General features: G+C 47.8%; 1 protein-coding gene across 13 annotated transcripts in view; it reads left to right on the top strand.

Moving 5' to 3' along the window:
• mecom (MDS1 and EVI1 complex locus) overlaps positions 1-24,687 on the top strand; it is a 109,153-nt gene that overhangs the window by 63,098 nt on the left and 21,368 nt on the right. For 12 of the 13 annotated variants that reach the window (XM_041073443.2, XM_041073439.2, XM_041073434.2 and 9 more), the window contains exon 3: positions 23,244-23,378. In XM_041073443.2, coding sequence (XP_040929377.1) covers positions 23,244-23,378 — 135 coding nt within the window. Of the gene's footprint in view, positions 1-21,285; positions 21,942-23,243; positions 23,379-24,687 lie in introns of those variants that run through there. The other variant, XM_029172413.3, reaches the window with a different exon arrangement.

The following is a 24,687-nucleotide window of genomic DNA, read 5'->3' as shown; positions in this document are numbered from 1 at the left end:
GGAGGTGGGGGGCGCTAAGGCGAGGAAGAAGGTGGAGAAGGGGAGGGGGGGGGGGCAGAGGATGGGGACGAGGGTGTAGGGGTGTAGGGGTGTAGGGGTCAGCCCAACTTCCCTCGCGTACGAGCCACTCGGGCCCAGATTGATGGCAGATCACAGACGGCGGCGCTGCCCAGTCCAGCGACTCCTCTGCCTCCTGCTCTGTCACTCACGCCCCGGCGCCGCTGCGCTATTGGACAGGCAATCAGAGATAAGACCTCAGCCCGCCAATTAAAACCAGGAAATGAGTTCAAGCAGCGGAGCCCTGATCAATGCACAGTCATGAACGCACAAAGTTACTCTTTTGCTCGTTCGACTAAGGAAACGTGCAACATCTTTGGTTGTGTAGGGAAGAAAAGGCGTTTTCGGATCACTGGCTGCTCTAAATCCACCACGTAGACATCAGTATGTGAAGCACAACATCTCTGATTGTGTCACATTTTTTAGATTTTAACCAACATTGCACAGTTTTATTTTAAATCAGTAATGATATGTACATTTAAAGCAATACTATGCATTTAGATGATGTTCATTAGCTTTTTACAGCCTTTTGTGTGTTTGAGTGAGTGATTTGCCCAACACACACTGAACCAATAAAAGTGAAAATCTGTGGAGTAAAACACTTTGCTTCTCTGGTTACACCCGCTGCAGTGCTCCGCTCCACGCTGGAATTCCCACCTCTGTTCCCCAGGGTCCTTCTAGGTATCCCACAATACATGACTTAGGGAGGCAAATCCCCCGACTCTCTGTCAGGGGTGAAAGAGGGAGAAGCCGAAGAAAGAGGTTAGGAGCAAGCCGTGGAGTAAAGGAGGCCCGACGAGAGCAGAGAGGAGCAGGCGAAGGAGAGATAGATTTAGGAGGCAAAGCTGACCTTCTGTGAGACTGAAGGTACAGGGAGCTCAGACATACGTGTGCGGTGATGAGGACGGAGGCAAAGTGTCACCTCTTCCAGCATCCTTCACAGTCTCCAAAGCCCCGTTCGCCCTAAAGTGAGGGACTGCCTGTGAACTATGAAGTGTTACTGCGTAAAAGAGCAGCGTGTGTGTGTGTGTGTGTGTGTGTGTGTGTGTGTGTGTGTGTGTGTGTGTGTGTGTGTGTGTGTGTGTGTGTGTGTGTGTGTGTGTTACATGCCTCGAGGCTCAGCGTTGCAGGCCTTGTTTATTGCAGCTACAGAAGCTGTGCGTGTGTGCGTGTTTGAATGTGTACGTTGAGGGAGAGACTTTAGCAGGAGGATATTAAGGGGGGGGGGGTGAGAGGGGCATATTTCACAGAGGCACCCCCGCTGAGAGCTGTGTACCCACATTGTTAGGAGCGCACAGATCTGTAGGCCTGTAAAAATACCAGCGCTCACTCAGCAGCCGCGTACAAAGGAGAGTCCTCGCGCTTTGTTATTCCCTCGAAAACTGACATCAGCCTCCCTTCCTCCTCCGTGCCGCCGCCTTTGTTGGCCCCCTCCTCGCAGCCCCGCTTCCCTCCTTCATCTCCTCTCGCCTCCTGTCTCTCTTTTTTTAAGTGTGTGTGTAATGCTGTTGTAATTTCTCTGTCTGTCTGTGCCCCGGGAGGCCCGGTGCAGCCAGATGACTGCGAGCCGACTAAAGTTTCACAACATATAATTAGGGCCCAAGTAGCAAGGTCAGTGCTGCGTGGCCCTCTCACCCCCCTCACCCCTCTCCTCACCCCTCTCACCCCGCCTGCCCTGTCCTGCTGCAGATATCCCGATCTTTCCATTCCCTTTTTAATTATCCCCGTTCCTTCCTCTCACTCCCGACTTTTCTCTGCGAGATCCTTTTTTTTGCCTCCGTCTTTCCCATTTTCCCTCCCCTCCAAAATTCACCCCGCTCCAGCTGTTTCGCATATACACACCATCTCATTTAGATAAAGGTTGCCATCTTCCACAGCAGAATGGAAACGATGTGACAGCCTCTTTATAGAAACTTTTAATTTAATTGTAGTTTCTTCTCTTATAAATGGTTAATTGAGATGCCGGAGGGTAGCATGGCTCAAAAGTCAATAAAAAGTCCCCAGAATAGCAGTTTATAGGGGTTGTCTGTATACATAATTAAACCCTTCAGGCACTTCTCTGTAGTATAAATGGTTACGCAAGACCAGCCCGCTGCGAGAAGGAACCCAGAAAGATAGATGAAGAGGGAATGAGAGACAGTGGAGCACACAAATCAGTGGCCGGACCGGCACCTCGGGGATGCCTTCACGGTGGCTGACAAGAGCAATACTCCGCAGCGCTGTGCCTCCCTGAAAAAACAAGAGCATGCGCACGACAGTGCACCCATTTTTTAAGCAAAAGTGTGCAAATGATATTTTTAGGACCCTATGAGGCTGATTTTACTAGTCTTAAAGCAAAAATGCTTCCAAGCATGTTGCTTGCTTCTGCATCGCAAAGGTTGAAATGGTGTGGACCGTAGAGGTAGTTGGGTTCAGGAACTATAAGGTTATGCAAACATGCACACACAACTTATAGTTTTATGGTTTGCAGGATAGTTGGGAGGTACAGAACCCAGTCAGATGCTCTTGGGCTGTTGGGACGACGCAGGGAGGTCCTAACCCTTTGTTTGCGTGTGCTCAGGAGCCCATATTTCATTGCACGTGGGTTTTATGACTTCTTCATTTGTCTCCTTTAATGACATACGTGGTTCCAGTCACCTTTTTTCAATAATATAACTCTTGGTAAGCAGTGTATGGTTGATGGTGGGCATGAGGAGGTGATGGCTGAACATCTGTATGCGTGTTCTTCTTCCACATCTGTTTGCGTGCGTGTCTTTGTATTTTGACTACGCTGGCCGAAGAGGTTGCCCTGCTTCTCCTGGCTGATGATAAATGACAGCACCAGGAGCAGATAACCCTCCAGGAGTTTTCACTCTGGAGGACGGCGCTGGAGAACATTCTCAAACTCCCCGCTGACCTGACACACACTGCAGCCTCTGTCCTGTTTGTTTTATCAGCCTGACTCTCTCGCTCCCTCTCCTTCTCCCTTTCTAACATCTTTGCACTTGCTCTCTCCCTCGCTCTCTTTCTCTCTGCTCTGGTCAGTGATAGAAGAAGGGCCCAGAGCTCACTGTGGGCAGCACGTCTTGGCGCCAGCGAGTCGCAGGAGCCCCTCTGGCTTTGGAGTTTTTTGGGGGGGGGTGCGGACCGGGTGCACCACTGTCTTATACAGTGGAGAGGGAAAAATCGAAAACAAGGAGCTGAGCTGTTATCAGGTAGCTGTGGTGTTGGTCATCCAGCCGTACACAGGGGTCTTTGTTGAAGGACATGCTGTTAAGATCTGCATGGGTATTGTACAATGTTATTTTTATGGGTAGATGAATCAATGAATGTACAGTAGCTTAAAGGTGAAAGCAAACAAAGATTCCATTGCTTGTCAAATCAGGAGGAGGCAGAGAAGAAGAGGAGGAAGACGAGGAGGACCAGAAGGGGAGGTGGGCTGCTTTCACAGCCGGGCAGCAGCAGCAGGCTCTGTTTAATATGAAGTAAAGAACGGATCCAACTGCGTCATTAACTCTCAATTACAGCCATGAGGCTCGCAGACTGAGCTGAGCTGAGCTGAGCTGAGCTGTGTGTGTGTGTGTGTGTGTGTGTGTGTGTGTGTGTGTGTGTGTGTGTGTGTGTGTGTGTGTGTGTGTGTGTGTGTGTGTGTGTGTGTGTGTGTGTGTGTGTGTGTGTGTGTGTGTGTGTGTGTGTGTGTGTGTTCAGTAGCACACGCACACTGTGATGCAGACCATGAGGATTGTACTGAACATACTGTCTGGAAAGGTGTTAGGTTAACGTTGAACACACAACGGCTGCGATGGTGCATTCTGCTCTGCTCACTATGTGCACACTCAATACAGTAGGTGCCGTGTGTATGTGCACCACAAATAACTGGGAACTGTGTTTTTATGTCAGATTTTTCAGTTTCAGTTTTTCAATTCACTAAGAGCCAGGCTGTCGAGAGTCGTAGGAAATGCGGAGTGCATGAGGAGACAATTGTATAATCTATAAATCTTACAGAGGCTGAATAAAGTGAAAATGGATTTCCCACATGCAATAAAGGGACACGCAAAAGGAGGAGGACACAGCTGTAACCTCTTATGATTATTTTGCTTCATTTTCTTTACGGTAAAACTGCTTTTTTTTAATTATGTGCAGTTTTTTAAAAAGTAAAATAGGGAAATATACTAATATATCTGCTGTGTATCTATTTCCCTGTTGAGTTGCAATCTTTTCTTGCTATAGTTTTGTTTTTCCCGTAATTAACAAATAGCAGTGGTGCTAAAACCAGTTAATTTACAGGCCCATTGCCCAGATGAGTTATAGGTTCTGGGTTTTATAAGGAAACTTTTGCACATATCAATAAATTCTATGACAACATGTCCACATACACAGGCACAAATGGCCACAGTGACGGTTGCTTTCCTGTGTGTTGGTGGACAAAGACTTTGCAGCTGGTAGAGCATAGAGGGAGACAGGTAAGTGGACAGACCGATGGCCAGACACGGAGATGCATAAGATGACACAATGACATTTAGAGATAAACGAGACGAATATACAGGCAAAGTCATTTTGTTGGGGTTCATGGCAGCTCAAGAGTATTTCTGGATTACCTTTGCATGTGCTCTTAAGTGTCTAATTCAACCGAGGAGTTTCCTGAGCTGTCTGGTCGTTGACATGCCACAACGACAGTCTTGTCTTCTTCTTTGAGGACATTCACACTGGCTCGCTGGCTCCCTGTCGGTGTTTTTGGGTCACACAGGGTTCTTCTTGGCGCCCGGACGGGGAGCTGGACCTGACTCACATTATGCTCTCCGCTGGCGTGCCAGCAACAGTTACAACGCGGGCAGTTTTTGGCTTGGCAGGGCGCAGCTTGGCTTGGCACCGCTCCGATTGGCATTTCCATCAATACTGAATTTTAATGAGCGGTAGCTACATGAACAGTGCTCATCAGTGGCAGTTTACGAGATAAAAAAAGGGCCACAGTTCAATGTTGATTAAAGATTACAAAAAAAAAAGACGAAACGCGATGAGTTTGTTTGATGAACGCAGCACACCACTTGTGGAACTTGCATCCCTCAGGCCCACTGAGCTCCTGAAAGCAGCCGCTGTGACCATTATCAGTTAGTGACAACGGACGCGCTCTTCGTACAATAACTGAAGTATTCAGTGTCTCGTGTTTTCCCACTTTCACACTGTCCTATTGTGGCGCTGCGCTGTCCCGTGCTCTCATCCTCCCACTGTGTTTGTGTGAAGAAGCTTGTTCCCCTGCTGGGCCAGGGTGCAGGGATGCCAGGCTGAAGAGCCCCGGGGGAGAAGGCTTTTTGAACCCCTCTTGTCCCCCTGGTTTGATGCAGTGCATCTCTCTGTTGTTGGGGTTCTTTGTCAGGCTCTCCAGGAGGTCCATTGCTTCAGACCCTTCTGACGACAATCTTTGAGTCTCCTGTCCTCTGTAATCCTCTCATCCTCTCGAGTGCTGCTGTCCTGTCCTGAAACTCCCCAATTATCTTCAGCTTGTGATCAGAGACAAAGTGCCGCGCACTCCTTATTAGTAGCTGCAGAAGAGACAGACAATTTCCTCCTGCGTTTAAAATTGATGTTCAATTCATAATAATAATAATAAAGCAGACATTTAGAAGAGATCGTGACAATATTTATTTTTAGAAGAATGAAGTCCCCTTAATTTCTGACATGAACAAGCACACAGACTGAAAAATAAACCGATCGGCCAGCAGCACTCTCGCATTGGGCAGGTTGATCCCTGAGCAGTTTCTATGCCTGAGGCCACATGTGTATGGAGGTTTCAGAGGGACTGCACGGGCCTGAGAACCGGGGCAGCAGTCGAGGGCTTTGCTGTGCTGCGCCTCTCCCTGGGTATTTACTGGGGGATTTGACTGTTTGGATTGGTGATTTAGGATGTTCCCTGGGTCAGAGTGCACAATTATACACTGAGGCCGGGGTCAGCACAGGATCCTTTCTGCCAGGTCTTCTCAGTTTACCGATGACGCCAGGCGGCCCACCCCTACCCCCTGAATCCCACCACCCACGGCCCCACTGGCAGTAGTGGCAGTCTGATAAGAACATTGTTCACGTCCACAAAACTCTGGGGAACTGCAGAGTTCTCTCAAGAACAGGTTTGTTTTTAATAAAGAGTATAAACGGGGGTTAAGAAATTAATTGAGTTAACAAAAACACATTTAAGAAGTTAAAAAAAGACAATCTATCTATTGTATTAAAGATGAAAGATACAAACTTTTCACATAAAGATGAAACGATTCATTATCCATTAATAGTAATTATCACTCACTCGCTGTTCTTATGGACAGAGTTGTGCTAAGCTCTATTCACTTCACTGTGTAGGTTGGTGCAGTGTATCACCGCAGAAAAGACCTGAAGCAAATAGTTACAATCCCGTTGGCACTGACTTTTGCTCGTGGCCGTGTTTTTCATGTCATTCCTCCGGAGCTGTGGGTCTTCCCCTGTGTGACTGCTGACTGGGTCTTACGGTAAAGAGCTGGAGAAGCTGAAAGGGCGCGTGTGTGTGCGTGTGAGAACACCCTGACTCCCCAGCTCTCCTGGTGTGAATACATTAATTCATTTACCACTTCGAGGTCGCCAAAACCAAATATTTGCCTCTGCACATATTTAATATTTATGATGACGAAAGCAAATATTGCCTGGTGGATTGAGTGACATGGAGAGGTCAAGCTCTGGGCTTGGCCGGACAGGGCAGGAGGGAATGTTATTGGTGTGTGTGGGTGTGAATGTGACTGTGTGCTCTCCTGAGAGAGCTGCTCCACATCATAGGAGCAGTGCACACGGCTCTGTTTGCCCTGCAACACACGTGTAAATATGACAGGGTCCAGCAAAGAATTCACATGAATTTGTGTATTATGGATTCATGAGCCTAAATCTCAGCTTGTCTTCTAACAGAACAGCTGTGTTGATAAAAAGATGGTTTAGGACTGGGGTGGGGGGTGTATATGTACTTACACATATGTCTTTACACACATGTACGTGCTGCTCGAGTGTGTGTCCAGCCAATGAGGTTATCCATTAGGGGGGACAGTTTTACGAGCTGGTCTCAGATCTGGATCAGCTCAGATGAGATCCTGTTTCCTTTGGACTGATCACCCTCACCGCTGATTCCGGCTCAAGAGCTGCATGACTAAATGGTGCATACCTAATCTCTTTTGAACTGCAACCCAATAGAAGCAGCCTTAAATTGTAATATCAAGTTTTCTGACAAGCTTTACTTTCAGATTAGGTTGCACGTAGCGTTTGTAAATGTATAGCTCGTCGCTTTAGTAAATGGGGAAATGAACAAGCTCGTAGGACGACATCGGGGGGCTCGCGCACGTTTATACGTCTCGTGTCCGAAAAACGACTGCAGATGTTTTATATGTTAAAGCGTTGTTACGCTAAATCGACAACGACACACGCGGCAGGTTGTTGACATTTGCATCCCACCCACCTTTCCAGCAACCTCACCATGACCTCAGAGTCTGAGAGGGTTCGAGGAAGTCAGACGATCTCCTATACACAGATCACCTCCTCACCCCTTTGCCCCTATCTCCTCACATTTCTACCTTTTATCCTTTCTTTCATAAGAGCTATCTTTCTTTTTGCCCTTCCTCCCTTTCACCTCTGATAAATTCTTGTGCAAGTTTGTGGAATGCACACAGGCCAGTGTCATTGTTCTGTTTGTTGAAAGGCCCTCTGCTCTTTTTCTTCTTCTTCTCCGGATAAAAGACCTTCGTTGCAGAATGATAAAGAGTCTTTCACTGAAAGAGACACGAACCGATGAGGAAAGAAAAAGAGAAAATCCTGAGACAATATTTGATGGTGATTCACCTACAGTTCACACCACCAATCTAGAGAAATGGACTTTGTGACCCTTTCCAAGGTGTGTGCGAGAAAGAGATAACATAAAACTTCTGCAGTTTCATGTATTTAGTCAGTTAGATAATTCTAAGACACTTACCTCACTTGTGTGCAATTTCAGCACAAATTTAAAGGGCCTATACAGTATGAGTGAAGCTCATGCCACTCACAGGAAGTGATTCACAGGGAGGAAAAATCATTCCAACAGGGCAATTAAAAGCTTCGTACAACCCAGGGTGACAACCCAGGAGACCAATAGCCGAGAGTGATGGAGAAAGAGATGGCAAATGACAGGGTCCTTCTGCGACTCCAAGGACTCATCACATTAAGGCCCTCTTCATGTCTGTGAGAATGAATGGACGGTTTGCTTTGGTTATAAAGGCAATAATAATAAAGACACTTGTCTTGGTGGATTAGAAGTGCTTCACATGATGAGGCTGGTGAAATGCACGCCATCGCATGCATCTAGTAAAAGCGAAGTGGAGTTACTTTGAGTAAATTAGCAGAAAGAACCTAATCGTTGTGAGGGGGATGGGGTCAAGGCCATGGCCATGGCAGCGGGGCGAACGCAAGAGCCCGTGTGGGAATGACCTCACTGGGGCAGCTGGCAGCACTCCCTCTCTTCTTTTGTCAACTCTAAGCCATTTGATGCCATTGATACAGAGCAAGGCTGAGAGACTGGGAGAGCAAAGGGGAGTTAGTGTGAAGGTGCAGAGCGGCGTGATGCAATGCGAGATAGCAGCTGAGCTGAGGTCCCTCTGCAGAAGGCGTGCGTGCGGATGCATGCCATGCGCGGAGAAATGACCAAATTCCAATTGCACCAGCTCCTCTATTAGAACCCCCTCTCCATTATTAGCGCTCCGTCATCCTCAGCTCATTCTTTGATGAATCAGTGGCAGAGAGCAGAGGTGACGGTGGTGCTAGCATGGGCGTACGGACGGTCGTAACCTTATCTTCTCTGCTTTGTCTGTGTCCCTTTTCTTCTGTGGACAAATTGAGCTTTATGTTCAGGCCGGGGCCAGGGCTGGTTCTGAGAGAAGGAAGCCAGCGCGTCCAGGCCCCGCGCAGCAGTAGCCTGAGACGAGAGATCAGGAGTGATCCCATGTGTAAGAATCCGTCCTTCTCACGGATGGTGCTAATGAAGTGTGTGCACTCTTTGTTACTCTCGTACATGCCTGAATTGTCATAAATGCCAGGATTAAAGTGCACCGAGAGGAGGCCAGCAGAGCATTTTTAGGTCTTGTTGATAAATACTGCACCAAGACACAGACAAGAGACATATAATGGGATAAACCACAGCACAATCCATGAATCTCGGTGGATCCTGTAACATAGTAGGGAGTATGCTAGTGGCTTCTACTCTCCACAAATTACCACTTTAGTTCTCATAACTACAAGTTTCGCAAAGGCCATTTCTTTCTCAGTTTTCACGCAGTTCCTGAATTTGGTGTAATCCACCATGTGTGCGCACCAGAGGCATTTGGATCTTAACTGAGTCTACATCTGCTGTCACGCTTTCTCGTCGCCGCTCTGTTGAATGGATATGAGGAGGGGGATTAGCCGGTGTGGGAATATCAGAAGAGACAGATACCCGTGTCACCGTGCATCCTAATAGAAAGACTTCTGTTCCCAATTATAGCCGGCTGTAATGATAACGCGATGTGAGCGGCACCGCAGCAGTACAACTGCACGTTCCGGTCTGCTGCTCTGAGAAGCGGGTGACGGGGAGGGGGCGAAGAGAAATAATAGAGGGGAAAGAGAATGAGGTGCCGGGATGAGGAGTACATGACAGGACGGGAAGGAAGGAACTTCATGGGTAGTTTTAGGTTTATCTTATCTTCCCAGGCTGATCACACACTGTCTCATGGGAAGATGCAGGGCCACATTCAAGAGTATGAATGCATGGCTCCAAATGATGACTTGGGTTATAAATATAGTAATTTACTGTCCTATGTCACGCTGGACGTAACTTGGACAGATAAATCAAATTCTTTTGTCAATTGTTCTCTGTTAACTTCCACCTCTATTATTACCGCTGCTCCTTGAGGTCGGAGAAGAGGCCGAGAATCACCCTAGACCACAGCTTTTGCTCGTCCAACCGATTCTACTCCCACTCCGCACTCTATCTGTCTTGCTCACCCTAGCATGACCCAGACACGCCGCCAGTGGATCCAGCGTGTTTTCTGCGGACATGCGGGGAAGGTACCGAAGGGAAGGCTCCAAACCAAACCCCGTCCATGCCAGGCCTGGGAGGGAAGGAGGGGCCCCTCTTTTGAGGAAGTCATCACAGAGACCAAATAACAGAGGCGTCCCTGCCCTGGGCCCGCTGTCAGGCCCGTGATCGATGGTCCCAGTCTTAGATGCCTGCCCCAACTGGCTGGTGGTAAACAAAGAGGGGCAAATATAGAGACAGAGAGGGGGTCATCCCTGCCCCGGAAGGCGGGATAGTCAACCAGAGGGAGGATGAGGGCGAGCTAAGCATGGAGGTAGTGTAAACACCAAGACGTTGATTAGTAGCCTCTTCTTCGATTCAAAAAACAGACATGTCGTGCTGTTCTATTTCGTTTGTAACACATCCAGAAAGCGTCGGCATCGAGACAGCGCTACATTCTAGTGATTGCAGCTCCCGCAGCTGTGGCCACAGGAATGCGGCCCGCTTTCCTTGTCTCCTCTCCGTTTCACCGCCTATGTCTCATTTAGGTCTTCTCTCGTTTCTTCACCTCCGCGCCGATTCCTGGTTTTCCCGCTGTCGTTGCCCCGAGGCGATGACTGCGATCCTTCTGGGAAATCCATGGCCATGCCTCTGAGGGCATCTCGTTTACCTCCCTTTCCTCTTGTCTCTATTTCTAGCGTCCAGTGTGCTGCTGAGGTTTGGCAAGAGCCACAGCCGACTCAAGATGTTTATAATGGGAAATGGACAGTGTTATTTGGCTATTTGAATCGTTTGACCGCCATATAAATTGGTTCGTCTCGAAGACAAATCATGAAGAGCAGCAGTGGAGTGTAATTTTGGGTGGTGAATGTCAGTGAGCTCAAGCTGAGCGTCGCTTGGCCCTGGAGTGGGATGCAGGCCATTGTGAAGGCAGAGGAGCTTTGCTACCTCCAAGGCTCTGACACAAGCACTTACTGTTGTCTCCCCTCTCCATATAAGTCAAACTAAGCTGAATGTATGCACTTGACCTTTCACCTGTTCCCTCTTTTCTCTCCCGCTCCTCCACTCTTCCTCCTCTCCACTCCTCTTGTCCTGCGTGGGGTCTCACTTTAACCACCTGTCGCCATTACTATTAGATTTTAAATTGTAATAAATGAACCACTTATTTTGTTATTCTCTTCAAAATGCCAGAACTATTTCCAATATTATTTCCAATGGTCCTTATTTCGGGCATCAATGCAGCACACAGTTTTACCTCATTTGACTTCTGCTCAGGTTGCAATAGGCAGAGACTTCAAAGCACATTTGGTAAAACACAGGGGTTGTGTTGACAAGAACAAGTGACTCTGATATGTCCTAGCATGTCATGTTTATGTGTGAGAAGCTGCTTTAGGATAATTCAGACTTGTGACATATGACTATAAAGTATTAGTGGATCATCTTCTTCCTTTAAACCCAGACTGAGCTAATTAGCAGAGAGGAAATGAGTAAGTCCCTGTAGTGAGTGAGGATGATGTTTAGAGGAAATGACCATAGATGACTAAATGAAGAAGACGTGTGTGTGTGTGTGTGTGTGTGTGTGTGTGTGTGTGTGTGTGTGTGTGTGTGTGTGTGTGTGTGTGTGTGTGTGTGTGTGTGTGTGTGTGTGTGTGTGTGTGTGTGTGTGTGTGTGTGTGTGTGTGTGTGTGTGTGTGTGTGTGTAGTCCATGAATAGCAATACAGTAAACCTTACTTTAGAAACATGATACAGCTTCTTCGCTGAGACTGACGTGAGTCAGGGGCATCTGTGGCTCAAAGGGCCAACAGGACAGGGAGCAGTTGTGCATAGTTGCTGAGGGGGGTATTGGACCAACCCTGGACTCTGTACTCACAGTTTGTGAGTCTGCCTTTCATTACTTGTATCATAGCTTGAATCCATAAAGCATGTGTCTTACTACTGTTGTAATCATTGTATGTATACTAAGATAGCGGCACTCACTTCCTCATCTCATCGCCCTTGTTTTGTCCCCATTGTTTTCTCTCTCTCATGTCAATGGCTCACATTATGTCCGCCAGCAGCTACGCCGGTGGCAGCTTCGCGGCGCTAACGGAGGAATGCTGATCAAATGAGATATGGTAGAAGGTCTGAACTTGCATCGACGTGAGTCTGTGTGTTTGTGTTAATCCCGATGTTATGTTTGCTGCTGTAAAATGGAAGGGCCCGGGTCCACTCTGCCCCCGAGGGGAGGCTTCCTTTGGCAGAGAGAGAGAGAGAGAGAGAGACTGAAACCACGTAGCCCGTTGGTCTCTCCGACACTCACTCCTCCACACTGCTTTATGGAAGGGTCAAGGTAGTTAACTGGTGGCAGGCGTTCACAGGGGTTCTGCCCCGACTTCAAACAGGGAACATTATGGCCATGCGCGCTCACAGGATATTGCACTGTAAGGCCACTGAACACGAGTGGGTTAGAGCAGGAGGCTTTGTATTGAGCCCATTAGAGTCCTAAACCGATACTAATGAAGCCGTTTCCTGTACAAACGGAGCGGCTCAGGGGAAACTGGCTCGAGCTTTTAGCGTGGCCGTCTCCAATCCCAGTTAAGATGTCGGGATCTTTTTTTTTTTTTTTTCTTGGTACTGAGCGGGTTACTCTTGGTTCCAAGCAGAACCTCCCTCTTGAAAAGTTAATTACGCATGATTAATGGAGCGTTTTCCTTCCAATGATATCTGTGACAGCACAAAGCTGTCGTAAGGCTTGTCAGGCCCAATTCGAGCTGAATAAGTATTTATGTGATCGCATGTGATGGGCCTCCTCTCACCAGCACCAGCCCTCATCAATCAAGCCCTGCTGCTCACAGTACTGGGAAATTGGTCTATCAGCGCGGCTGCCCCCCCGCCACCCCCCACCCCCCGACCGCCACCACCACTGCCGCCACCTCCCTCCCTCCCCATTCAATCAGGCCTGGGGCTACAATGCTTCTTTAGCTCTTACTTCTGACCAACGCAGGGGTCATGGGGGGGAAAGTGGGAGCCAGAGCTGAGCCCATCCATTACAGCTCTTGTTTCTCTCCGTGGCAGCCGGACGACGGGATTCTATTAAGAGCTCCGTCTATTCAGCATTGAGATTACACCAGGGCCCTCTCTCCGAGCACACCTCTCCACCAACCCCCGAGCCCTCAGCAGAACCCTATACCCACCCCGAGGGTCTTCTAGCCCCCCACCACTGCCACCAGCCCACTGCACCTCCGTCGTCCTTCCCCTTCTCTTTTTTCTTTTTACACTTCCCAGTAGTAGTGTTGTTTTTTTCAACAACAAAATGAGACAAAGCGACAGGACAACAAGCCGGGAGAAGAATGAAAACAGACGCGCTAACCTGAACCTCTGCTGGGTTTGAATGTGGACACACACACACACACACACACACACACACACACACACACACACACACACACACTGACTGCCTTCCTGAACTGTGCTTGATTTGTAAGCATTACCTTGCATATGCACAGACTTGCGCCGTGAGCGCGCTCCAACAGAAGACGCGGAGCTTCAGCACCTGGCTAAAAGAGGGGACCCATCTCCAGCGCAGTATAAACACACTTAGATGGGGAACATCACAAACACGGCTCTGCCGCAGTTACGTGGTAAACACCCGCCGACACGAGATCAAACTGCCACTCCTCCGATGTTTAAGAAGCTCGTTTGTCTCCTGCCGCCCTGAAGAGACGCTTCATTTACTTAATATGTGTTAGCACTTGAGAGAGAAAAAGAGAAGGGAGTGCTGCTGGGGTCGTGCCCCCTGCTTGAATGGATGGGGGTCTTCCCGTCACGGAGGAGAGGAGAGACAGCACTCCTGTCAAACAAAAAGAAATTTAATACGTTGTCTTCTATCAGGATGTCCACTGTGTGTACATACTCGCTTGGGCTTGATTATGAATAACCCCCTCTATCTTATAAACAAGTGGAGTGAAGACATTCATCAGGGATAGAGAGGTAAGGGTGTGAGGAAGGTGGAATGCTCTCTTCTCCAACAAGAGCCTGCTGTTGTGTCTCCACACAGAGGGGGTGATGGAGGCCTGGCAGAAAACAGTGTAAAAAGGGAAAATCAAGCATTTTGGTGAATAGAAGCAAGTATGAAATATATGGAGGGCAGGGGCTTGTCCTGGTCGGGGTGAAGCCTCTCAGGGTGGGTCTGTGTGAGCTTTGCAGCACGGTTCGGAGTTGACAGCCAGCGTGCGGGTTAACAGGATCGGAATGCCTCTTCAGGGGCAGCGTAATCAGCGCCAGCTTCCTCTGATTCAGAAAGCGTGGGCCTCGCTCCCCGCGCCTTTTGTTTCGGGCCCCGGCTCCGCTGACAGCGCTGAGGAAGCAGCCGTCTGACAGACGGGGGGACGCGTCGGACGTGTATAAACAGCGCGTCCAGAGGGGGAGAGAGAGAGAGCGAGCGAGCGAGCGAGCGAGAGGAACGCGCAAACTTCGATGCGGCTGATCGGAGTCACATAGATGCACGCGCTGGTTTGTGTGCGTTGGCAGCCCACAATGCCGGCCTCTCCCTGTGGGAGACACGCTGGACGCGGGTGCAGGAGGTTGGCTGAGGGATGCTCTGCACACTACAGCTTCACGCTCTGTCAGAGCGGTCGTCTCCAGCCGCTCACGCCGCACTTTTGTCTTTGTTAAATGTTGTGTGACAATGAGCTTTTCCAAAGTGCCATCTGGATAAAGAAGTGGAGGAGGGTGGTCCGCGATAAGAGCTGAGGTGGTCTGGTCATAGTCCAGGAGCCCTTCGTCACTGCTTCAGCTCCAGATATATCTCCTGTCTGTCTGCGGAGCGCTCGCGTGCACAACTTCATCATCACTTTGTCTCTCGCTCGCTCTCTCTCTCTCTCCCATGGCTTTAAAAGCTAATACTCACCGCTCGCAGCTGCTCCCGGTCTCAGCGTGCACACAAACACACCTTCATTCTATCACCGCGGCGCTAGATCCTCCATCGATCCTCGCCGCACCCCAGCCCCCAGCAGACACCTGCAGGTGATTGATCCCCAAATCAGTCCCTCACAACCCCAGTGCCGTAAAAACCATAACAGCCTATCATAAAAGCTGATTTATCTTCACCTAGCCCTGGGCCTCACGGTTAGAATATTAACCCAAAAGTGTATGACACCACAGTGATTGGTTTGGAATTGAATAAACCTGGGAGTATTGATGCGCATGTGTGATATCAAGCCTGACAACTGGAGTGCGCCAAGTGATACTGCATTATCTCAGGACCCCGACACAGAACTCAAGCTGAAGAGTTTTCATGCGTTGTTCTATTTGCAAGCGTTAAACATGTTGCTGTCGTATTCATCCACCTCCAACACTATGGAAATGTGCTGAAGGTGTAATACATGCGTGAGGATTTAGGTCTAATTCCGTATGATGCAAACACACTGAACATTATTAAATCATAAAGTTATACATTATTTATAATGCTTGGTTCAAACGTCTGTAAAAGTAAAAGTTCTTTTGTAAGTGGAAGGAAAATGCTGTATAATAATATGTAATCTTTTTTGTTTTGTTGTCCGAGTGTTTATGTGTTTGCGTGTGTGTCCGTGCAATACTCCATGTGTGTGTTCCTAGAGGAAATAGTGCCAAGCCACAGTGTAATGAGAGCGTTGGTCTGGATGCCAGAAGCATGGTGTACTGGCAGCGGCATCAGCGTGTGCCCTGTGCTCGGCCGTGCAACAAGCTCCCGGGTTAAATATAATCCCAGCCTAACTCGGGGACCTCTTTGATGCTACTGAAAGCCAGTGAAGCCTTTAATGGGAGCCACTCTGAGCCCCTGCGTTGTGTGCGAGCTGTGCTGCCGTTTTCCTTCGTTTTAGGGTTGTTGCAGCTGATTTGTTGTTCTTGAAGTTGCTTTCGACTTTACTCTCGGCCCTGTGTGTGTGTGTGTGTGTGTGTGTGTGTGTGTGTGTGTGTGTGTGTGTGTGTGTGTGTGTGTGTGCGCGTGTGTGCATGCGTGCGTGCGTGATGGACTAAGTGAACACAACTCCACAATCTGCTTATACTTTACACTTACTCCAGAACATTTTCTCACTTTCTCACGTTGCAGTCCTGACTACTTGTGAATTGTGGATAAAGAAATATCCATTAGTGCCATATTTCACTGTTTTGTCTCTATAATAGAGTACAAAAGCATGAGCTTTCTGCTTTGCATGGCAAAAGTGCAAAACAGCCAGTGAAAGTAAATACACAAAAGAGTCTGTGTATCTGTTAGCCATCAACTCATGGTGTGTGTTTAACTATTTCTGTTTGGCCAATGGAGAAATGGTCTTTTTCACTCTTTTATTTATCTGTTGTTTTCAAATCTGAATTTCCTTCCATATTTTTATCTTTTTTTTTTGTCTCAGTCTGAGGCACGTTGCACTAACATAGCAGCACGCTGAGCATCTCTGTCTGTCACCCGCCAACATTAAAGTATTAGCCTTCCAATTATGAACGGTATATGAAAATCCGATTGTCGCCGGACTTTAAAGACGAGAGCCCAGTAAATGTAATGGATGTGTGACGCATCTGAAGTGCCGTGTTCAGTTCCAGTGCCGCTTTACCTCTCGTACATAAAAAGTCTTTTAAAGATGATATCTATGAGCGTTTTAGGGCCAATTTGTTCACCCTGCAGCGACCGGCAACATGCTCTAATTACCTCCCCCACCCCCCCAGCGCTCCGCTGGAGTGGCTTGTTTGACTTTCCAGTCTGTCCCGTGCGTATAGGAACTGTGTGCCCGCTGAATTTATGCTTGAAAAACGTGACCTTTGACTCCTGTGCAGCTTTATCGCACCCTGTAGCCCACATACAGTGCGGCCCTGTATGTGGAGGCTCCGCAGAGGAAGTGTCTGGGATTACTGCAGCCTGTACTACCTTCTGTACACCCGCGCCTCTTGCTGTAGCCACATTCCAGGCAGGAATCCTCTGGACAACGGCACTCGTGAGGCGGTGTCTAAATAATTACCTCTAAATTGAGATTTTGATATGAAACATTCACTTTCCGTTTGAACATTCACCTCCACTTCTCACACTGGCCCTTGTAATCCTGGTACATCATCCTCTTTAGTGCCTGGTCATGCTCTGACCTTATAACTGTCACTCAGCAAGAAACCACAAATCACATTTGGTCCAAATGTCAAACGCGTGTATTATGATAAGTTTATATTCATCTGTTATTGAAGCTGCGTGGACATTCAGTTATTTTAAAGCTTTCGCTCTCTTAATTTCATGCAGTTTAATGATGAAAATGCACAGTATGTCTTTGTAAGTCTCCTCTTCCTCACCCTCCTTCCCTGAACTGGTAAATAAGATGAGATCATTTATGTCCTCTCATAAATCTTCTCCATCCCGCATCATGTCTGGTGATGTCCTGCTTTCATCCGCTTGTCTCTATAAAAGTGGTGCATCCCCGTAGGGCTCCTCGTTGAGGAAGAGCTTCCTCCTATTCTTCAAGAGGGCTGTTGCTTTAGGTTATATCTAAACATGCTTTATTAATATAGACATGCGCGCCAGTCATCTGGCCAGTTATCTCTGCAACCAGCTGTCAAAGATAACAACAGACAGCGGCAAAACAAGAAGGATCTGGTGCTAATTCATCAAACACGCCAGACTTGTTCCTCCCAGGCCACAGAGTCTGTCAAGAAATCATCCTCTCTCTCTCTCTCTCTCTCTCTCTCTCTCTCTCTCTCTCTCTCTCTCTCTCCCTGTCGGAATGCCTGGCTGACCCCCGGCAAATGAAAATAATCCAGAGTAATTAGAAGTGAGCTGGTCTGGTCCTGAGAGCCCTCGGGCGGCCGGGTAAACATGGCGGAGGGGCCAGTGGAAGGGGGGGGGGGGGGGGGCGGCGGGGGGGGGGGGTGCGCTGACCTTGTCCACATAAAGCAGTGATTTATGAAGTGCAGGGCACAGCAGCAGGGCTTCTGTCTTCTCCCCAGAACCAAATTACTGAGGTGGAGATTAACACGCCGCTCACAACGGGCCTACTTCCAGGCCCAAGGAAATTTTTTATTTACATTTTTCCCCTTTCATTTCCTCCGCTCTGTTTTAAGGGTGAACGGGGCTGCGTGGACAACGGCTCTGCGCTTTAATATAGGGATTTGAAGCTGCACACTCATTGTAATGTGCGCTAATCTTTGTTGACGGACGTGTTAATTGGAATTGGATAATCAAGGAAAAGTTGCGTGCGTGTCGCGCGAACTGAGGGCCGACCGTTCGCCTGAGCTTTAAATGAGTTTTGCCACTTGACTGAATCGCCCCGCGTTTAAGCAAAATAAAAAAAAAATGCGTCGGATGGGCGGGGGGCGTGTGTATACAGGGTCACGATGGAGACTTAATGCAGCTTTTTGTCGGTGTCAACGGGAGGTCCCCCACTGAATGGTGGGACTATTTTATGTGGATTTGGCTGCGATATTTTCTTTCTCTCCCCTCTTTCTGTTTTTTCCGCTCTCCTGGAGGATGTGCTGGAATGCGCCACACGGACCTACACAGCGTTTCCATGTGGCCCCACGGCTGCAGCGGTGCAGTCTCTGCAGTTGCTGTCCGGAGTCAGTCTGCGACCCGCACACGGAACCCCCCCCCCCCCCCTCCTCCCGTCAGACTTCACAACCCGCGTCTCCTTAAAGAGCACACACAAACGGCTACGATTACTGAAAGCGCAAAACGAAATAGGAAGAAGCGGCCACGTGAGGCTCAACCTCGCGTGGAGCAGAACGCGAAGCTATTGAATCATCAAAAAAAAAAACTCTCTGCGTCGGTTTGTGCGTGACTGAACTTTTAAAACAAACAAGAAACCCGCAAGCAAAATAGGCATGAACTCATTTAAGCAATTGAACCTCCTTTCAAGAATTCCATGGCGCTTTAAAGCCTCGGCGCTAAACATTAACCGGATGCTGTATGTTTTAAGAGGCCCTTAAATAAGTATGAAACGCTGTGTGGCATGATATAGTCAGAAGTAACATACCCCGAAGCCTGCGCGTGTTTGGTTTGTAATTTGTTGATAAACAGCTTTTCCACACCGCAACTGAGTATGTCAAAATCATTATGACAAAGGCACGGCATAATTCAGATAAAACACGTCTATTTAATCTCTGCACATCAGAATGGTGTTTGGGGCGGATCGCTCAAGGAAACATAAATTAGAGCAATGCCTCGCAAATCACTCTCGCCGTTTATTAACAGATGAACAAGTGTTTTGAATTTGCCCGCGTCCGCCTTCTACGTGTAGCTTCGGGAGCTCTACGGTCGCTCCTTTAGGTGATTATGAATTCGAGTCCGTGCAGCTGAATCTTTCATGTCCCATCTAGCGATCTGACGCCTTGAATGGGGCGCAGACGTCTTCTGCCGCGGTTCAGACGGTGCGAGAATGAAATGAAACCCCCGTTTTTTGTAATGCGTCAAAAAGCTGCCCTGATAAAGCGCAATGTTGCAAAGTGAGATATGAAGCTGCGGCGCGTTTGACATCAAAGGGAAATTCACAGCTCAGAAATAAAAGGACCTATACAATAATTAAGAAAAGTTGTTTTTTTGTCGGCTTGTTTTTGTATTTTTTTTTTTTATTTTGGGACCTTCCATGTGCCCAAATATCTGACCCATCTGTCTAATCAGTGCAAAAAATAATTCAAATACTTTTTCACACTTTGTTTTGAATGTAAATATGTTATAAAATATTTTGTTTAAAAGTTGAATTTCAACACAAACGACACATGCAATCTCATCATTAGGTTTAACGACTATGCTGTAATTTCTGTCTTTTTTTAAAAAGTTCACTTCAGTTGAGCACGCCATCTCCTGACCGCGCAAAGAAGTGCAGCCTCGTGTGCTCGCGCGCTGGGGCCCCGCCGCCGTTACCCAGCTTCACCCTCGGTGGCACCGCAAACCCCGCGTGTGCTCGCCTACTGTTTTTCAGACATTCGCTCCTTTTCGGAAAGCGGCCCAGACTCATCTCTCTATTCTCGATCAGACCCGGAGAGGCCGCGAAGCAATCACTTTCCCAGATTACTTGTATTTAATACACAATGCATCATAAAACAAATCCCTCATCCTGACAGGAAGAAAATAGAACAGCTCATTCGACTTGAGCTTTCCCAATTTATGGCTAAATTAAAAAGGGTTCCAACAATGGACAAGTCGAGGAGAGGCAGGAAATCAATGACCGGGCGGACCGGGGTCTCTCCTTGGTTCTCAAGGAGCGCGAGACGATGGGAATCGGTGGCGGGGTCCTGCCTTATTTACACACGATTTTTCCTGTCCTTCCTGCACATTTGCTCCGCGATTTCGTAAAACAATGGGCATTATCTGGGATGGAAGGTCAATGTCACAGTGCGAGGCGTTATCCATCATCATCTGCTCTCATCAGCCAAAGCCCCGTCCTCTCTGGCTTTATGAGCTGCCTAATAAAGTCCACTTACCGACAACGAGGACGTTTCTTTATTATCCCCTACCTTTATCCGTTCATTCGCTGCCTGAATGCCAAGCGTCCAGGAGGTAAATGGAGACGGCCAGGAGTCGCGGCGGATGCAGCGTTGCCACTTTTCCCGAGAGCTGGTTCTGAAGCAGGTGCACGAGCGCAGCGCAGGCCGGAGCAACAGCGTGTTCGTGTTTAAAAATGCTGCTTGATTCAGACACCCGTAACTGGAGCTCCGCTTTAATCACATTTTTTTTCTGTAAAATTGATTCTAATATTAATGTGCCTTTTTATTAAGAAGTGCAACAGCACATTAGTGACAATGGAGCAGATCTGGAAAGGAGAACGCACAATAAAAAGCTGGGGTGCAACTTTTTGTTAAACTAAATAAAGAAAACAGGCGATTGGGTCAGTGTTCCTCAAAATGTGGTTCAGGGACTTCCAATGGCCCTTGTGGAGTTTCCTGAAGGTCCCCAGGAGAGCACTTAAGTCTGCTTGTTACATTACTCTCTCAGCGCAAGCACAATTAGAGACTTAGGTGACGGTTGTTATTATAGTTCTTACTTTTATTATTCCTGTTGCTCTCGCGGCCTAATGGCTCTAAACGCAACTGAAAGGTAAATCTCAGTCGTGGTATAATACAAAGAATGTTAATAGGGGCTAAACTTGCTTAAATTTTGGTCTTCGCCCTAATGATGCCTTAAATTGGCTCGCGCACCGGCGTGGCGTGCTAAGGGGGAACGTTGGGGAACGTGGATAATAGCTAATAGCCCGCTTTGATGCTGATGTTGCTTCATTAAAGTGTGCTGCCTGCGTGTGCACTTCATCCCCTCAGAAGCCCCATCCCGACCTCTCCCTGACCCCGATCACCCTTCGCAACCCCGAGCCCCTGTCACTTTAAAATTTACTGCGAGGAGAAGTCGCTTCCGAGCGGGGGACAGAGGGAAAGACGCTCCTATGGCGTTACTCCGGCAAAAGAGACGCACTGGGTCCTTCCTCCGAGACGATGCGTAAAGGAGAAACACCGCACAAAGAGTCCAGGACGCGTAAAGTAGGGGGCGACGCTTGAAAATCGCCCCCCCCTTGAATCCTTCCGCTATCACACAGACGACACATCCCGACTGGATGAGGAGGGGGGAGAGGAAGAGAGGAATGAAAAGTTGAATGGCTACTAGAGGACACCTGGGCGCGTCAGGACAGGAGGGGTGACACGAGAGGAGCGGACGAGCCGCGCGAGGCGCACAGCGAAAAGTTGAGAGCAAGTTGATGCACCGGAGGGGATTTAGTGGCGCGCCGCGATGTCTGTAGGACAGTGAGGGCAGAGTCGCGGAGTCAGCGGCGCGTGCGAGACAAAATAGTCGAAGAGGATTTACTGATTTACGGGACGGCGAAGCGAGCGCCGTCCGGCCGAGGAGTCGCCTCGTCCTGCGGCGCCGAGACCTGGAGACACCGGCGCTGAAATAGCAGCAACGAACGGGTGCGTCTTGCTTCAGCCACGCGAAAAACCTGCACGGCGACTTGGCAAAAATTATTTCACCATTTCATGGCTTGTTCTGCGTAGATTTGTTTCGTCCGTGATTTTTAAATGTGGCTTTTCATTGTTTTCCCATCAGTTAACAATGTGCCGTTTTATTATCCCACGAGGTTTTAAGTGTTGTGCGCCGGTGCAGGAGTTTAAGAAGAGTCGGCGCGTGTGGTTTAAAGCGAAGCAAATTACGCCGAGCGCAAAAAGTGAAAGTCGTTGTTTTAAATGAGCGAAAATAAATGTGACTGTTAAAGACACAAAAGACTTGTTTTGCAGGATAAATGGGCAGATCCTGTTAGAGCGGACAAGGGGCTTAATAGGCAAGCTAAATATTTATTCACTGGGCAGTTTATACAAAGGCAGAACGATTTGTGACCCTGAGAAAGATTTCGTTTCGTGTCCCAACAATCAGCGACGTCTTCATAATTCTTATCACTCGCGGTTTCCTGTAATTGATTTGTTTTCTAGTAAAGTTTACAGTTGTTACAATACATATCAACAAATAATAACAAGCTCGCACCGTTTGGCTGAAGGTCATGTTCTTCAGCTAAATGTGTTTTACATGGTATAAGTTTACTGATTGCATGATTTGCATAATAATGGTTATTGTTTGTATTTTTTCTTTAGATGTTTATATGAGGTATTATTATTATTATTATTATTATTATTATTATTATTATTATTATTATTATTATTATTATTATTATTATTATTATTATTATTATTATTATTATTATTATTATATTTTTCGTTAACATAAAGTTTAAAGAAACGAAGTCCAACGCCAACTAATGTTATTTTAAATCCACAATATTTTAAAAACATTTTTGTTTATTTTTTTATTTTTAATTTTTTTCAAAAGCTTTGATCGGTCAAGACTAAAAAATAATTAAATGGAAATATGATTTTATCATTTTAAATAATTTTGACTTGCACAAAATTATTGTTGTCTCTTTTAATCTAGGGAAATGTAGGCTATTGATTTAATAAAATCATAAAGTGGACTAATGTGGGGATGGGCCATTCATTATTAAAAGAAATAAAGAAATCAGTTGTAACAAACGTGATTACATTTCTTTCTTCTATACCCATATTCACATTGTGTGCATGCACCACAGCCCAACTGCTAAGGTCTGAGCTTGTTTCTCTGTGGGAGGTATAATATGTGGTTTGTCAGTGTTTGGACACAGTAACCTGGACTGATACGATCAAAGTCTGATCTGGCTCTCTCCCCTTCCTTCTTTCTCTTTGCAGATCTTGGACGGGTCAGGCCATGTGAAGTTTTGCGTGGATGCCAGCAAGCCAAATATCGGGAGTTGGCTGAAGTACATCCAGTTTGCCCCTGCGGCTCAGCAACACAACCTGACAGCGTGCCAGATCGATGATCAGGTAGAGACTCACGCCCTCCCTGGCTGAGCAGCCTCGACACAGCACAAGTCAAACATGATCTCATGAAAAAAAAAAAGCAGTGGGGGGGGAACATGTGGACAACTTGATCTTGACCTCCCAAATGGTGATGTGTCCTCTTCTGAGTCATCTTTCATTGAAACCGTACTCCACGTTGTCAAACATAGCTCTGATTCCAGAAGGTTTTCCTGGCTTCTCGGACGGATGTCCAGTCTGCACGCTGTTGTGTTAAAAGGTGCTATTGTGATGTTAGTCAGATAGTCCCAGGAGCAGCTGGCCCACACACACACACACACACACACACACACACACACACACACACACACACACCCCTCATCCCAGACTTGCTATCTGTGTGTGTTTTCGTTCTGTAATTGTTCGCTGGCTTCTGCCGTGCGAGGACCACAGGGCAGGATCAGAGACGACCTGCCGAGATGATAGTTCCACACACTTCCCAGTCACGCTTGTGATATAAACTCTTCGATATGCCAGGAATGCCCCAGTCCCTTTGCTGCTCACCTGGCTGTGCAGGGAGGCGCATGCCGAACACATGGGGGCCCGTTCAGAGATCCCACGGCCGTGCACGCCTCGCGCCTCCTACACAGGGGAAGACAAGAAGCTAAACTTTGTTTGACACGTGCCAGGAGCATGCCGTAGCTGACCCCCATGAAAAACACCGTTTCACTCGCTTGTTTGTCTCCAATTCTGGAGTGATGGTAGTTTTAGCAAGGATATAATTGTACTGCCCGTCTGAATTATTTCACCTCTAGTCTGAGTTGCCATGAAATAATTTGAAATCACCTCAGGAATGATTGGCCTCTTTATTACACATTCTCCTCCTTCCTTCAGTTACAGTAATAAAGGAAGAGTGACCACATCCCCCCCCCCCCCCCCGGTTCTAAAGTGAACAGAGAGAGGACAGTAACTTCCTCACGCGCTGAGCAGATGCTGAGGTGTGAACAATCAGTGCGAGCTTTCCTGAGCGGCCCCGTCTCCTCGAGGTGTGACTCGCTGTCAACACCGTGGTTCTGCTCGGGCGGCCGTGTAAGGCTCCGACAGGTCACGGACGTGGCCATGATGAGGCGATTGTTAAGTACTACACACTGTCACAACACGGCACAATGTGGCGTCTTTAAGCCTTCCGGCCAACATCGTGTGTTTTTGAAAACACACTGCGGCGCCGCACAATGGCTGTCGCTCCGGCTAAAATGAATAGACTAAATGGGGTGGTCTTGTAAAGCCACTGTCAGTTTTTGTGCGAGTGCTTATGAGGGCTTTTTATCTCCATGTG

Source organism: Betta splendens, chromosome 13, assembly GCF_900634795.4.
Source record: "Betta splendens chromosome 13, fBetSpl5.4, whole genome shotgun sequence".
Lineage (NCBI taxonomy): Eukaryota > Metazoa > Chordata > Actinopteri > Anabantiformes > Osphronemidae > Betta > Betta splendens.
The sequence above is the reverse complement of the archived record's forward strand: the minus strand, read 5'-3'. Positions and strand labels throughout refer to the sequence as shown.